This window comes from Phaseolus vulgaris, chromosome 3, assembly GCF_000499845.2.
Source record: "Phaseolus vulgaris cultivar G19833 chromosome 3, P. vulgaris v2.0, whole genome shotgun sequence".
NCBI classification, from domain to species: domain Eukaryota; kingdom Viridiplantae; phylum Streptophyta; class Magnoliopsida; order Fabales; family Fabaceae; genus Phaseolus; species Phaseolus vulgaris.
In genome coordinates, this window is record NC_023757.2 from 42,781,578 (window position 1) to 42,795,784 (window position 14,207).

At 33.0% G+C, this 14,207-nt stretch overlaps 2 protein-coding genes across 3 annotated transcripts; both read right to left on the minus strand.

The window, feature by feature from the left end:
• Nucleotides 1-4,476: 4,476 nt before the first annotated feature.
• LOC137807889 (uncharacterized) lies at nt 4,477-6,411 on the minus strand. Of its 2 annotated transcripts, XM_068608732.1 has the most exons (3): nt 6,052-6,411; nt 5,230-5,561; nt 4,477-5,163 (listed from the first exon to the last, which is right to left on the minus strand). In XM_068608732.1, exons 2-3 carry the CDS (start codon nt 5,430-5,432, stop codon nt 4,722-4,724), a joined length of 645 nt encoding a protein of 214 aa, XP_068464833.1. In that variant the 5' UTR covers nt 5,433-5,561; nt 6,052-6,411; the 3' UTR covers nt 4,477-4,721. The 2 variants fall into 2 exon arrangements, with proteins under 2 accessions (XP_068464833.1, XP_068464832.1); XM_068608731.1 differs by lacking the exon at nt 6,052-6,411 and having other exon boundaries at nt 5,230-5,841.
• Nucleotides 6,412-6,810: 399 nt separating this feature from the next.
• Nucleotides 6,811-10,448, minus strand: LOC137807888 (CRAL-TRIO domain-containing protein C3H8.02). The gene is made up of 6 exons (XM_068608730.1): nt 10,201-10,448; nt 9,881-10,033; nt 9,205-9,351; nt 8,393-8,545; nt 8,153-8,275; nt 6,811-7,269 (listed from the first exon to the last, which is right to left on the minus strand). The coding sequence occupies exons 1-6, from the start codon at nt 10,324-10,326 to the stop codon at nt 7,192-7,194; spliced, it is 780 nt and encodes a 259-aa protein (XP_068464831.1). The 5' UTR covers nt 10,327-10,448; the 3' UTR covers nt 6,811-7,191.
• Between the last annotated feature and the right edge of the window lie 3,759 nt (nt 10,449-14,207).

Here is a 14,207-nt window from a genome sequence, read left to right on the forward strand (position 1 = left end):
TTAAAATAAAATAAAAATATTAAAATAACAAGTAAAATAAAATTAACCATTTTAATATTTTATTAATATATATTTTTTATATTACAATAAAATAAATAATTTAAAATAAAAATATTAAAATGATAAATAAAATAAAATCAATTCATCAATATTTTTATGATTTATAAAGTAATTTATTTTAACATATTTTTATTTTAAAATATTTTTATTTATTTATTAAGATTTGATAATTTTTTAATTTAAGAATTTTTTTAACTCTAATTTATCATTTTTAAATTATTTTTTAGATTTATTAATATATAAAAATATTTTATTACAAAAACAAATTACTTACTAATTTTTCACTTAGTTGTCTCTCTACTTTTCCGTTACTTTACTTTAATTTAAACCACCCAAATTTTCTTTTTCTTTCTTCTTCATTTTTTTCTTTCTCTGTTCTCTTTTTCCTCATCTTAAACAAAGAAAAGTAAAAAATATTTTTGAAAAATCCATATATTCACCATTTCTAATAGAATAAGGTAAGATTAAAATAGTTGGAATCATGTAGGAGGTATATATATATAGCACTCTAACAAATTAACAAACTACATAATAAAAAAACTCTATTAAAACTCTTTCAAATTGAACCGTGAGTATCCCAAATATCCAACTCTGTAACAAAAATGTTAAAAGAAGTGTGATGAAGAGGCTTGCTAAAATAGGTTAGTTTGAAAAAAAATCTAAAAGTAAGTAAACTAACTCTTGTTGATTTTTCTCACAAACAACATGAGAGTCAATTTTAATGTGTTTATGACGTTCATAAAACATAGGATTATGAGCTAAGTAGATAGAATATTAATTATCACACTAAACAAAATTAGGATCTAATGAAATACGAAGATCACAAAGAAAAAAAATGTAACCAATGGATTTCACAAGTGAGGCTAGCCAAAATTTTATACTAAACTTCACATGAGGAATGAGAAATAGTAATTTGCTTCTTCGACTTCTAAGAGATCAAAGAATAACCAAAAAAAATACACAAACCAGTTATGGATTTTTGGGTATCTAAGCAACATGTCAAATTGAATCAACAAAGGCAAATAATGAATTTCGAAAAAGTTGAGAAAATTAATACTTGAGCATGTGATCCTTTTAAGTAGCAAAGAATCTTGATAGCAGTCTTATAATGAGTACCAAGAGGATTGGACATAAATTGACTTAACTGTCATGCAAAATAAGCAATATTTCGCTAGGTGATGGGAAGATACAAAAGTTTGTCAACTAACCATCTATAACCAGTAACATTTATCGTAATCAACTTGTAGTTTAATAAAAGGATAAAAAAGGGTCTTACCAGGTTTATAACCTACCAAACCAATGTCATCCAAAAGTTCAAGAGCATATTTTCACTGATTTGTGTGAATTCTAAATATAGACCATGCAATTTCAAGGCCTAAAAATATCTCAAAGATACAAGGTCCTTGATTTTAAATTTGTTATCTAAGATTTGTTTAATGTCGTCAATTTTTGCCATATCATTTCTAGCTAAAACAATGTCATCCACATAAACTAATAAGGAAGTAAATGAAGTATAAGTGGATTTAACAAACAAAACTTGATTGTATTTTAGAGAAAGAAGAGTGGTAAACAAAGTGTTATGTCATTGTCACTTGACCTATTTTAAACTAAAAAGTGACTTGTGCAACTTACAAACCTTAAAAGAACCAGACAAAAGTGATTTAGGAGGAGGTAACATATAAACCTTTGCATGAAGCTCTCCACGAAGGAAAGCATTACTAGCATACAATTGTTCTATGAACCATTCTTTAGTAGCTTACACAACAAGAAATACCCTTATTACAATTATTTTAATCATTAGAAGAAAAAAAGGTTGTGAAGATAGTCCACACATTTTAGGTGTGTGTAGCCTTTGGTCATAAGTTTGACCTATATCTTTTAATAGTTCCATTAGTATGATACATAACCTTGTAAACCCATTTGCGACCAATACGACTCTTACTTTGTGGAAAATTAACAAGAAAGCATGTTTGATTTTTCTATTTAAGCATGTAACTCGACATTCATTGTCTTTTTCCAACAATCCAATTTGGAGGCTTGGGTATAATAAGTAGATTAAAAAATAGTAGTAATAGAAAAAAATTAATTTATATTTAATAACATAGAAAAGAGAATAAGCATGAGTACCTGTAAAGGAATCATTGATATACTTAGAAGTAGTCACATGATTACAATGAGAATCTGCAAAATAAAAATGTTTGTTCGTAAATGCGGGTGGAATGTCTAATAGGTTGGGAAGGTGGATTTTGTGAAGATAAGCATGATGGGTTGGGTGTAGGAAGAGTTTGCTCACTCGAAACATTAAAAAGTGTTTTCAAAAGATAAAAAGGAAGTAACATTAGGAAAAAAATATTTCGTGATTGCAATATTGAAAGAAAAGGAGATTTAGGTTTGAGAATGAGGAGTTGATGTTGCAAAGGGATAAATAGTTTCATAAAGAATGACATTTCTTGAAATAAAAATTATGATGAGAATGGAGACCATAGAAAACATATTATTTAGTACCTTCCTTGTATCCTAAAAACACATTTTTTATTACTCTTCGTTGAAACTTAGTTTTATGAGACTCTAGAGTACTAGCAAAGTACTAACAAAGGCTAGACAACTAAAAACTTCAAGCTAGGTGGTTGAGCAAAGAAACCGTACCTAAAAACATGAGTTGTTTTTTGAAAGTCATGTGTTGATTGATGATTTCTACAAGTTATAATTTTTTTAATTTATTTTTTTTGTAAAATCATTCCATGGCACTTCAAATGCGTTTATGAGAAGAGAAGTTGTTCACACTTATATGCACAAAGATGGTTCAGCACAACTCACACAAACATTGAAACATGAGAATGAGACACTAGAATTTAGAGTTCAAGATTTTATGACTTTCATTGCTGGATGCAATGTAACCGAGATTAGAAGTAATGACTTATTTGTGAATTCGACTTTCTTAAAGTAGGAAACCTTTTATTATACTAAAGATTCCAAGTTGATTTTCCATGGAAGAGAGAGGAAGTTGTTGCACTCTTATTCAATAAAAAAAAAAGTTGCTATAGGAGAAGAATTTGAATACCACAATTTTTTAAAATATAAAAAAATCAGCCTAAAGAAATCATGAATTGACACAAATTTTAAAAGAATAAACTCGTGCTTTTTAAGCATAACTTGTAAAAACAAAAAAACAAAAAATTAAACTCGTTCTTTTGAATATGATTTCTCTAAAAAATAGTAAAAAAATAATACAAATGTGCTTTGAAACACACCAAACTTAATCTAAAGTCATGTTTTAAATCACGATTTTTTTTTTCCATTTTAATGTCGTGTTTAGTGTTTAAAGTTTTAAGGTGTATTTCAAAACATGATTTATCCATAAACCATTTTGTCCATGAACCATTTTGTCCATGAACCATTTATAACTTTTATTTTGGATCGTGACAATCTCAGCTTATATAAATAAAAATGTCATATTGCACCCCGTGTGTCATGCTAGGTAGCGTAAGCAAAGGGAACTTGCCAACCTTGTCCCATTCATATTGCAATAATACTGAACTGAAAGAGGCTCTGGATTGCAAGTAACTAGTTGTTATGGTTTTGAGCAACATTATTAAGAATTTTACGTTGAGGAAAGTTAATCACTTGACGTGTTATTTAAGTTTTGAAACCCTTTCTCCTAATGAACTAATATTTTAAATTTAACTTTTCTCTTAAAAGTCAATTTCCCAAGCTAGTTCATTTTATTGCATTGGTAAGAGTTTAATAATTTGTTTTCATTGTGCTTTTAATACTTTCTTTCCCAGCTTTCTTTAAGCATGTAAAATACGTGTTTATTGAAAATTACAACATCAATTTCAGCACAGAAAATGTTAGATGAAGCAAGCAATCACTGAACAAAGAAATGAGCAGTTTGGTTGGTGGCTTTATGTTACTTTCATCTTCTAATCCGTGCTCCAAAACTGTTCCTTCTAAGATCATCTGATGAAAACTTGAACAAGCAACAAAGAAACTTTCATCCTATCTTTGAAAATTTGACACCAAACAATTTCAATCTCTCAAATATAGAACATGAATATAGCTTCTGTTTATGTAATGGCTGCGAGGAACCTTGCAGACACTGGTAAATTTTAGACAACTTGACAAATGCATATGACGCAGAAAGTGCCTCCATAATGGCTGGTGGCACACCCTGGGCCGAACTCAGTCTCAGCTTAGTCTTACAATTAAGCCTGTGAAAGTTAGGAAAAAAAAACTTAAAATGGATCATAAAAAGTTGTGACTCGATAACCGGAGGATACAGAATAGGAACATCCCCATATTGTGTAGCCAAATCGGAATATACCCGGAGGAGGGTACAACTTCCCATCTTTTCCCACACTCCTCCTTCTCCAATAATCACTGTCACTAAGTTTAACAATTGATTTAGTCATAAGAGGAAAGAAAGTGATGTTTTTCTTCTATAGATCTCCATCATAACATAACTGACACAGTGCAAGTGAGTCGATCTGTTTTCCATAGACAGGATCATGTGAAAAATCTCACACAATCCTATTATTTACAGACACAAGTCTATGTTTCATGACAGTTACACAATATAAACATGTGTATAGACAGACCTGCACATGAAGCAGGCAAGCACACCTTCACAAGTATTAAACCATTCTTCCATACTCCTTGCATCAATACGCGGCAACAGCAACCGATTGACAGCCTAATTGAGGAGCATCAATGTCCACCCACACCTCGTTTTTACGCTTCACAATTCGGATGGGAGTATTGTACTGCGCGATCGAGTAACCACGGCGAGTCTTGGACTGAGCCCAGGGAGAGTTACTGAGGCTGGTGGCAAGCTTTTCGGCCTCCTTGACAATCCTCTCATCGTTGGCGAATCCAGAGAACTTTCTAACCGCAACGCAGTGGGTGGTGAATTGATAGGGCCTGATATTGAGTTCTGGAAGCGGCACTGGTGGGTTTCCTTGGAACTTAACGGGTAAGTATAAACTAACGTAGTAGCCTTGGGAGTGAAGGGGACCGGCTCCGGGGACGGTGGTTGTCAAGACGGGAAGGGTCATTGGGATTCGCGAGAAATTGAGGTTGGCGCCTTCTGTAAACTGGAACAACCTGGGAGATAGTAAAATCGGTTAGTGAGTTAGTTATTGTGAGCGGAAAGAAGAGCGGTTGGATTACCTGTGAAAACCGTCCCAGGTGGCTTTCTCGAAGGAGATGTCGAGAGCAGGAGCAGACATCCAAAGGGAGGTTCCATAGAGCCTGATCTCGAAATCGGACTGCGACTGTACCACACTGTACTGTGGGGACTCCGGCGCACTGCTAACCATAGCCAAACATATCGCGTTCACTGCTATGCTTAGTACAGTTACTCCCTTCTTCATTTTCCTTTCCTTTTCCCTTCTTCTCTCTTGCTGTTTCCTTCCACTTATACCTCGTCTCTTATCGATCACGTTGACTTTTGAGACAATTTTTTCTTCTTCTTCTTCTTCTGATTGATAATGATCACATACCTAATTCCAGATTTCAATATATCAGTTTCCTTTTGTAACGTATTCTACGCATCGCTCTTTGTACAAAAATGAGAATCACTTGTCTTCACCGCCACAGTTTGGATAAGAGAGGGTGAAAAACTAGGCAAGTAGAAGACACACAACAGCTTCACAACTTGTGAAGAAACCTAGCAGAATATATGTAATATTATAAAAATATTAAGTGTTTAGTAAAAATGTTTACTCAAACAGTAGAAAATTCTAGTTTCGTTTTGAAATTTTGATATCACTATTTTGACATTGAACTTTTTAGCATTTGCTTTGCTTTCCTACACGTAAAGCATTAAAATGACGCCAGCAATTCTGGTTGTTTGTCTGCACACACAACACACAATGCATTAAGAAATCATTGAGAGGTTGTCATTAATGTATTGCAATTTGACATCTCCAGAGATATTTACGAAGTGTTAAATAGCTATATGCACTCTTGTCACGAATCTAAGTTTTTAACCTTTGTTTTAACACTGGTTTCTGCTACTGGGAATATGCAGCGTCTAGTTGGAGAATTGAGCCCTTCAGCAGGTTTGAATTTCCGTGATGGATACCAAGCAACAGCTGTAGTCAAAGCTGTAGCTAATGGTGGAACATTCCTCACGTACGGCAAGAAGTTACCTCAGCATCTTGTGTTTGAAGAAGCAGATCATAAACCAGTTTGAGTTGACCACTTTCCTCAAAGAAAAGAACCTCAAACTCAAAGCATTAGGCATGTAGGGAAGGCACTTCAAGATTGTTTTCCTAGGAAACAGTAGTGAGTATTGTCAATATTTTCTCCCTTTATTATTGCTCACATTATGATTCAAAGCTCCATCATCTGCAGTTTTCATTCTAAGGTCAGTTCTTTGCGTAATGAACTATTTTCATTGAGGCCAAATATTGAAATTAAAGTAATTTCTCTCTTAATCCTTGATACTGTATGCTTTGGGAAATTTAATATCCAAGATTATTAAGATGTACCACTAATGTCGTTGTTTATAATGTTTAATAAGTAAAGCATAAACGTAGTTTTCTTAAGTGAGATATTTTCTTTAAGTATTTCCTCTAAAAAATGTAACCATTATTGAAAGGTGAAACGGAAAAAAGAGACATTAATCCCTATTCAAACTAAATTAGATGTCTGTCCCCTCTCTTTTTATTTCTTTCGAACTAAAAACAATATTATACTAAACAATTATAGAATTATATGAAGGGATACGTCCACTATTTGGAAGTATTGAAAAGAGCCAAAAAAAAATTAGTATGCATTTAAATCACAAGTACTGCTTGTACAATAGAAATTGGTAAAAACATGACAAAATGCCGAAACAAACAATTAACTGAAATTATTTTTTTTCTACGATAGGGTGCCTAAATCAGCACTGTTTTCCTCAAATTCCTTTCTTTAGCTCTTTTTAAGTTTTTAACATTAAGGGTACCTATATCAGCACTTTTTTTATTATCAAATTCCTTTCTGTAGCTCTCTTAAGTTTTTAACTAAATAAATGTTGTGTTGCTGTTGTCAGATCTACATATTGGTCCTTCAAAGTCCCAAGACAAACGCGCTTAATAAGAATGTGTTTGCAAAGTTTCCGTACTTTTTTATTCCATCCAACTTTCAATCTCTGAAGTTTGGTGGCAAAGTTTCTTCCGTAAAATATTCCTTCCTAACAGTCTCCGCAGAGCAAAATCTCACCTGTAAAATAAAAGGAGGGAGGGGCAGAAGAAAGAATTAGAAGAAAATGAAGAGGGAGCAGCACAAAGAATTGATATCTAATGCCAAATAGTGCTGTAATTAATCATTATAGTTTGTTCAACTTCAAAATATGAGCCAACAATCTTATGTCCCATATCACGGAAGCCCCATTACATTCAGCTAGTTGACTTAATCACCACGTAAAGCCAATCACATGATCGCCATCCCAAAGATATGAGCGAATTCGTGGATGGGAACATTGTGGTAGGAACAGTAGCAGCCCAGTACCTATTGATCCAGTCATTACAGAAGCTACATCTGAAGTTGGGCTCATTAGTGAGGAGGATATCAAGCCTAAACACAGCCCCAAAACATCCCTTAGGTTGGGATGCTTATCTGCACTGAAGATTCCTCAAATCTGGCCTAGATATTTAGTGCTGTGGTGTCAATCCGCTATGGGTTGTTATTATGTTTGTTATTACATTCCTCTCTTTTCTGTTATGCATTTGTTATTGCATTCCTTTACTTTTTGTTATGCTTTTGGTTATTCTCCCTTACCTGCCGTAGTGAATTATGAGGAATGAACAGAAAGAGTATTTTTCATCTCTTTTCTCTCATTATTCCTGGGAGGGGTCTTAGACATGAGCCCTCAACCTCAAATTCAGAAGGTGAATGCATGGTCAGCTACAACCACTACAATCACTCTTCAGCAGATTGCCTCCTATTTCTGTGATGTCAGATCAAATTACAATGAACAACACTTATTTTTACCTTAACTTAGAACCCAGTAAACCAGTTCACATTCCAAGGAAATTCACAAAAATTTAAAGGGAAAACAACTATTTTCATATTAATAAACACATTTAAGACGTGAAACACTTACCAGAGAAGTGTACGATTTTAACAAGGGTTTGACTAGCTGCCAAATTGGCTTAAAAACAAAAGGTGCATCCACAAATAGTACTTGACCCAATCGCTTAGGATAGTAACAATAAAATACATCAAACTGCCAAAAATAAAGAAATATATTAGTTGTCGTGCTGCTCTTTGCACAACCACATTAGGTGATGATAATGCTGACTTCTTAACTGAATTATGTTTGGCAGATAGTAAAAAGTATTACCAAGAATGTCAAGAATTTAAGATCAGCATTTTCTGTTCTGAAACCTCTGAGATCAACTATTCCAAGTATTTGTTCTTTCCCAGGTGGAAGCTTACTCAATGCCTTCTCAATTAAGAAAACACACAGCCTCTCATCATCTGCGGGGTCCAGTGCCTGTGACATAATTATTTGTCCATATTGTCATAAACAGTTTTCCAAAGGTCATGAGGCTGCTGGTTACATCTGAGGTTTATCCATAAACATAAATATGAAAATATAGTATGTAATATGTAATGCAGAAAGTGAGATAATGAACAAAAATTGACCTCAGTTGTGCCAAGTGACATCAAGTTGCACATACTTACAACCAGAAATTTGTACCAAAATTAGGTAATCACATTAATTCCCCAAAATTTAAGATCTATGATACAGAGTAGAAGTATCAATTGCAAGTGATGAAGTGCTAGGAGCAGAAAGAGGGGAAGCATGGCACGGAAGTTGTTGAAGCTAGAGAGTGTGTTTGTTTTACTCATTTCCCTCTTCCCAATGAACTTCCAACATCAATCCATGTCTCTATGGTCATTGATGTTCTAAACTAAACAGGTATTCAAACACAAAATCAGAGTACCAACGTCAAACTCTTAATTGCACAAATTTATTCTCAGAAAATTGAAAAACATATCCTTCACTGCAAAGTAAATTTTTGCTGCATGCCAGTATTAACATTTTCTCGCATCAGTTTCATTTCACGGAATATAAAAATAACAAGGAATATAAAGTAATAAAGCACAATAAAATACTAACAAGTTAACAACTACCACTTCTACTCTTACCATAGGAATATGCTTTGATCCAACCACCACAAGCACAGGTCTGCCATTAATATCTAGAAAGTCGTGTACATATCCTTTTCCAGTTTGAGCAGCATCTTTAACAGTTTCATCGGTCAATTTAGAGACCTCAAAATCTTGACGCCATTTCTTATAGAGTAGAAAGCAAATTAACAAGTTGAGTAGGCGGAAATTTGAATGAAAATTAATCCAATTAATACGAACAAGATTAATTATGATATATCCAAAATGGATCTAATTGACATGTATGAGGTGACCTTTTGACTTGGATTTCACTCTGGTGGGTGCTGACCATGGATAGCTTTGACGCAGTAGATTCCTTAATGATTTGAAAGTATGAGTGTCTTTTACAGGTACACACCCATCCCCATGGCGTGTCAGCCTTGCTGGAGTGTTAGCCAAACTCAAGACCTTGGACCTCAATTGCTTAGAGCACACCATGGTCAAAACGCATCAGAGCAAAACCCAAGTTTACAATCCACATTGAACACGTCAACAAGGTTCGTTTTCGGACAGATCAAAACACACAGGCATGTAGAAAGTAAAATTTGTCAAGTTCCCTTATTTCTCCACTCCTCAAACAAGCAGAATCTAAACAATGGTGGTGATTTCTTATGAATAAAATTGAACATTGATACAATTGGGAGAAGAAGGATACAATGGCTTTAGTCAACTTGGAAATAGCCTTTTCAACAGAAAACTTGCGATCTTTGAGAAACCACAGTATCATATCTTCGTCATCCCTTCCATTTTTTCCAACAGGGAGACTATGGTGTTCTTTTTCAAGCTTTTCCTTCACTGAAAGAACTAACTGCAAATTTTTTTAAAAAAAATTAAGAGAGTAATGAAATGACGAGGATATGCGGTAAATTAAAAGTTAAGCATTTGATTTGACGAAGCATTTAACTGTGATTGTGCACTTAGAGAGAAAAAAAGTGTGAAATGCGATGGATGGAAAATTGAAAAAGAAGTGGTTGCCTTGCGCGAGTCGAGTTGCGGTTGCGAGTGAAGGTTGCTGCATCGAACAGGGAAATTGGTCCTAACAGAAAAGTTTGAAAGAGGAGGAGCAGCGACGGTTGGGTACAGAGTACGCATGATCGTCATTCTCTGTGTTGCAATTCTTTCTATCTATTCTGTGCTGTTCCTTACTACCACGTTAGTGGTGGGTGGACCTTTTAAGGTTGCTCCACCGCTATACCACACCCCCTCCTCTCTATTTTTAATATATTATTATCTATAAATTTCTTATTATATAAATATATATATTAAATTCCACTCTTTCCCTTGTTTTCAATTTTTTTCCTATATTATATTTATATTAATATTTAATTTTATTAATGTAGTATGTACATAGCCATTTTCTATTTTTTTTAAAACATATCAAAACATTTATTTGAAATAGTAGCTGTGATGGTAGAACATGTTTTTTTAATTTATTTTTCTGAAATATATATTTCATTTATTTTTTATTTTCACGATGGTTCCTGTTTCTCAAAATTTGATTTTTTTTTGGATTTTATTATCATTTTTTCTTTTTTCTTTCTCAAATATTTTGAAACTCAATAACATGACGTTCATGCTCTTTGCGTATCTCATATTCTTTGTGTCTCTCATACATATAAATACACAGACATAAATCTATATTTCATTTATATACATATAATAATAATAAAATAAAAAATGCGGATGTACATGTGCGGGAACGCCGCTAATATATATAACATGATTAATTTCTAATTCTAATATCTCTAACTTAAAAGACAAGTTTTTATATACTGGAGTTATTATTTTTTATTTTTAATACTTATACATGAAACTAATGAAAACTATATTTAATTATAACTCATTAATATGTTTTTTTATGAATTATTAATTTAATTATAATATTTAGTAATAACTTGAATTTTTTTTTAAATTCAAAAACATGTCACTTTCAACGTTTATTTTTTGCAAGTTATATAAAAGATAAATTCATTTTGTTTAAATATTGTTTTTACTCTCTAATATTTATTTTATTCTATATATAATGAAAATATCTTATTTTTAGTCCAAGCATCATGTTTTCCTGCTATAAAGCAACTCACATGACCTTTCTCTCTACATATTTCATTGTTTACAAACTAATTGTATTATCTCTTTCTCTTTCGTGTGTGCTACATGTTTAGTGTGAAGTTATAACTAATTGGGTTGGACTGACTAGACACCATGTTTTAATGAGTGAACTTAATTATTGTGTCTCCTCTGTAATATATATTTAAATCTTATGTTGTTTATTTTCTGCAGTTGATTTGTCATTATATGTATTACTTCCGCGTGCATTTTTTTCCATCAAGTGATATCATGACTTGGTTCGTTTACACACTAGATATCTTATCAACATAAATGAATCGACGAGACGTGAAAATTGATACATTTTACCAATAATTTAAATATGCATTACATTATTTATGTACTTAGAAAGTGCGTAAGTATTCAAGTCACTCAAGCGGAGTATAGGAGTATGTTCGTTTACATTCAAAAAGTGTTAAATCTAATTTCTAAAATTTGAACATGTCATCAATAATTTTAAATTGTACTCTTTAATGCAGCACAACAAGTCTCCATCATCCTTATTTGATGAGTTTTTAGGAGATTTCTTTAAAGAAAATTTATGTTAAGAAAAGATATCTCTCCTTACAAGGTCAGAAAAGATTTTAGATATCCCTTTACCTACATAAAATCACACAAGTGGAAGTCTGACCGTAATGCGTAACGTTTGTAAATTTTATGGAGCAATTTTAATTTTGTAAATAATATTTAGTTGAGATGAAGCATAGAGAAAACTATTTCTATCTCAAAAGTAAATTTGTAATAAAAGGTAACGAAAAAGTTATATATATATATATATATATATATATATATATATATATATTCTTTTGGTCAATCATGCATTTAACCAGGTCTGGTAAAAAAAACCACAAATTTGTGTTTAGCATGTGCTTGACCATGAAAAAAAGTTATTCATATTTTTAAATATTCATTCTCTACCCTATCCAACAAGCTAAAAGTTCATTGAAAGCATTCAAAACAGTCTAATTAATGTTCTTGAACTTGTACATTTGTACTTCAAAGAAAAATTGATTCCATTTCAACTTTGCTTTCAAATACAACTATTATTCTGTGATTGTTTTGATGTTCAAGTTTCTCAGTCAATTGAGTTCAGTATGCTTTGATTATATGTACCCACGTCTGAGATTCATTCACAATGAACTTTACAGCTGGAACTGGAAGTACAGCAATGACAAAGGTTCAGCCTTTTCCTGTTTGCCTGAATGCACATAGAGGAACCAGTGTGCCCGATTTCATAAACTCCTCCTTTATAACCCATACTCCATGCATAATATCCTCTAACTAGCTACCTTGATCACCAGGGACCCTGTTGCCGAGAAGCGTGCCAAGGTGGAAACTTTGAGAGAAAAGGTAGAGGAACAGAAGACGAAACATGAAAAGTCAGGTTAGTGTAGCATGGACAATGACACTAGAACTTAGGAACCTGCAAATGGGTTGTCTGCATGTTCTTCGAGGGATGGTGGGTCATGCTGATTTTTAAGTCAGTATACAACAAAGCCAAATTTTCTGAAGAGGAGAATGTTTTAAGAGAAAATTACCGTGCGAAAATTGACCTGCTACAATATAGATAATCATGATGTAATAGATCATGACATTGACAACTGATACTCCTGCATACCACATTGGAGGCAGAAGCTCCAAACTATGCAAACCCATTTGTAATGTAGTAACAATATGAATCTGTGTAGTCAACTGAATATAATCAGGTTGGATTGAGTTAGTCTAGTTTAAGTAATTAACTAAAACCAATCTTTTAAAAGATTTAAAACCAACCCAAACAAGCCCGTAAGAGAATTAAACCATAACTTATGCATAGTCTTTAGTGTTAAGAAGATTTATAAAGTGAGATTCATTTCTTGTGATAAATAGAATCGTACCAGTAGATCGATCAAGTTGAAGGTCATTTCTCAAGGAAGTGATCAAGTTTTTCCGGCTCCCGATCTCAATTATGTTTTGAGAATATGTGACACGAACGAAAGATTTCTCCAGGATGATGTTTTTCGGAATGTTTTAAAAGAGCGACATGAGACTCTGTTTTTTTCAACTTAAGTCATTGCAATTTGTCCTAGTCTGTGAAAACTTATTCTTACTTAAATTCAATGTTAATGATAGGATTGGAAGAAGAAAATAATAAAAGGTTCAAACTTGAAGTAGCCATAGGAGCACTAAATTTGCCCTCAATGAATATAATATGTTGCCTCGTAAGATCGGGGTTCAGGGATTAATTCAATCCTCCATGAGGCACAACACTCCTTTCCCAGATTTATAAATAAGTGTGGCCAGGGGTACTTCACTAACTAGGAAAATTGGAATCAAATGCAACAAAGAATCAAGTAGATATATGGTTATAAAAAAATGTACTAAATCAAACAAGAAGCATTATGCTCTTTTGAACACACACATGTTCATGGGAGTGTCACCTACCAAATAAAGCGAGGGACCTACATCATTTAATGATGAGATGCCTGTGAATTTTGCTAAATAAAAGAAAGCGTGTAGAAAAGACTGGTGGCAGCATTCCTTCACAGAAAAATCGTCATGAATTTATATTTATAGCTAAATGTCTTCAACTACAGAAGATATTACAAAGCGTAAGTTTCTTCGTTTTTCTCTCTTCCACATAACATTGCTTTAAAGCTAACTCTAACTAGTCACTCCATGTAGGGGCGGGGTTTTTGGTAATATATGATGGTAGTGAACAGGAACATGTATGCACCTCATAATTCTTGGGTGGGTTTATGCCCTGTACTCATAGGATATCTTATGCTATCAAAACTACTGTTTTAATAAAAATTTCTCTTCAGCTATGAAAAAAACTTAAATTAGTCAGTCTAGAGGCCAAAGGAGTTAGCAGCCAGTGAAAGCTATCTTTCATT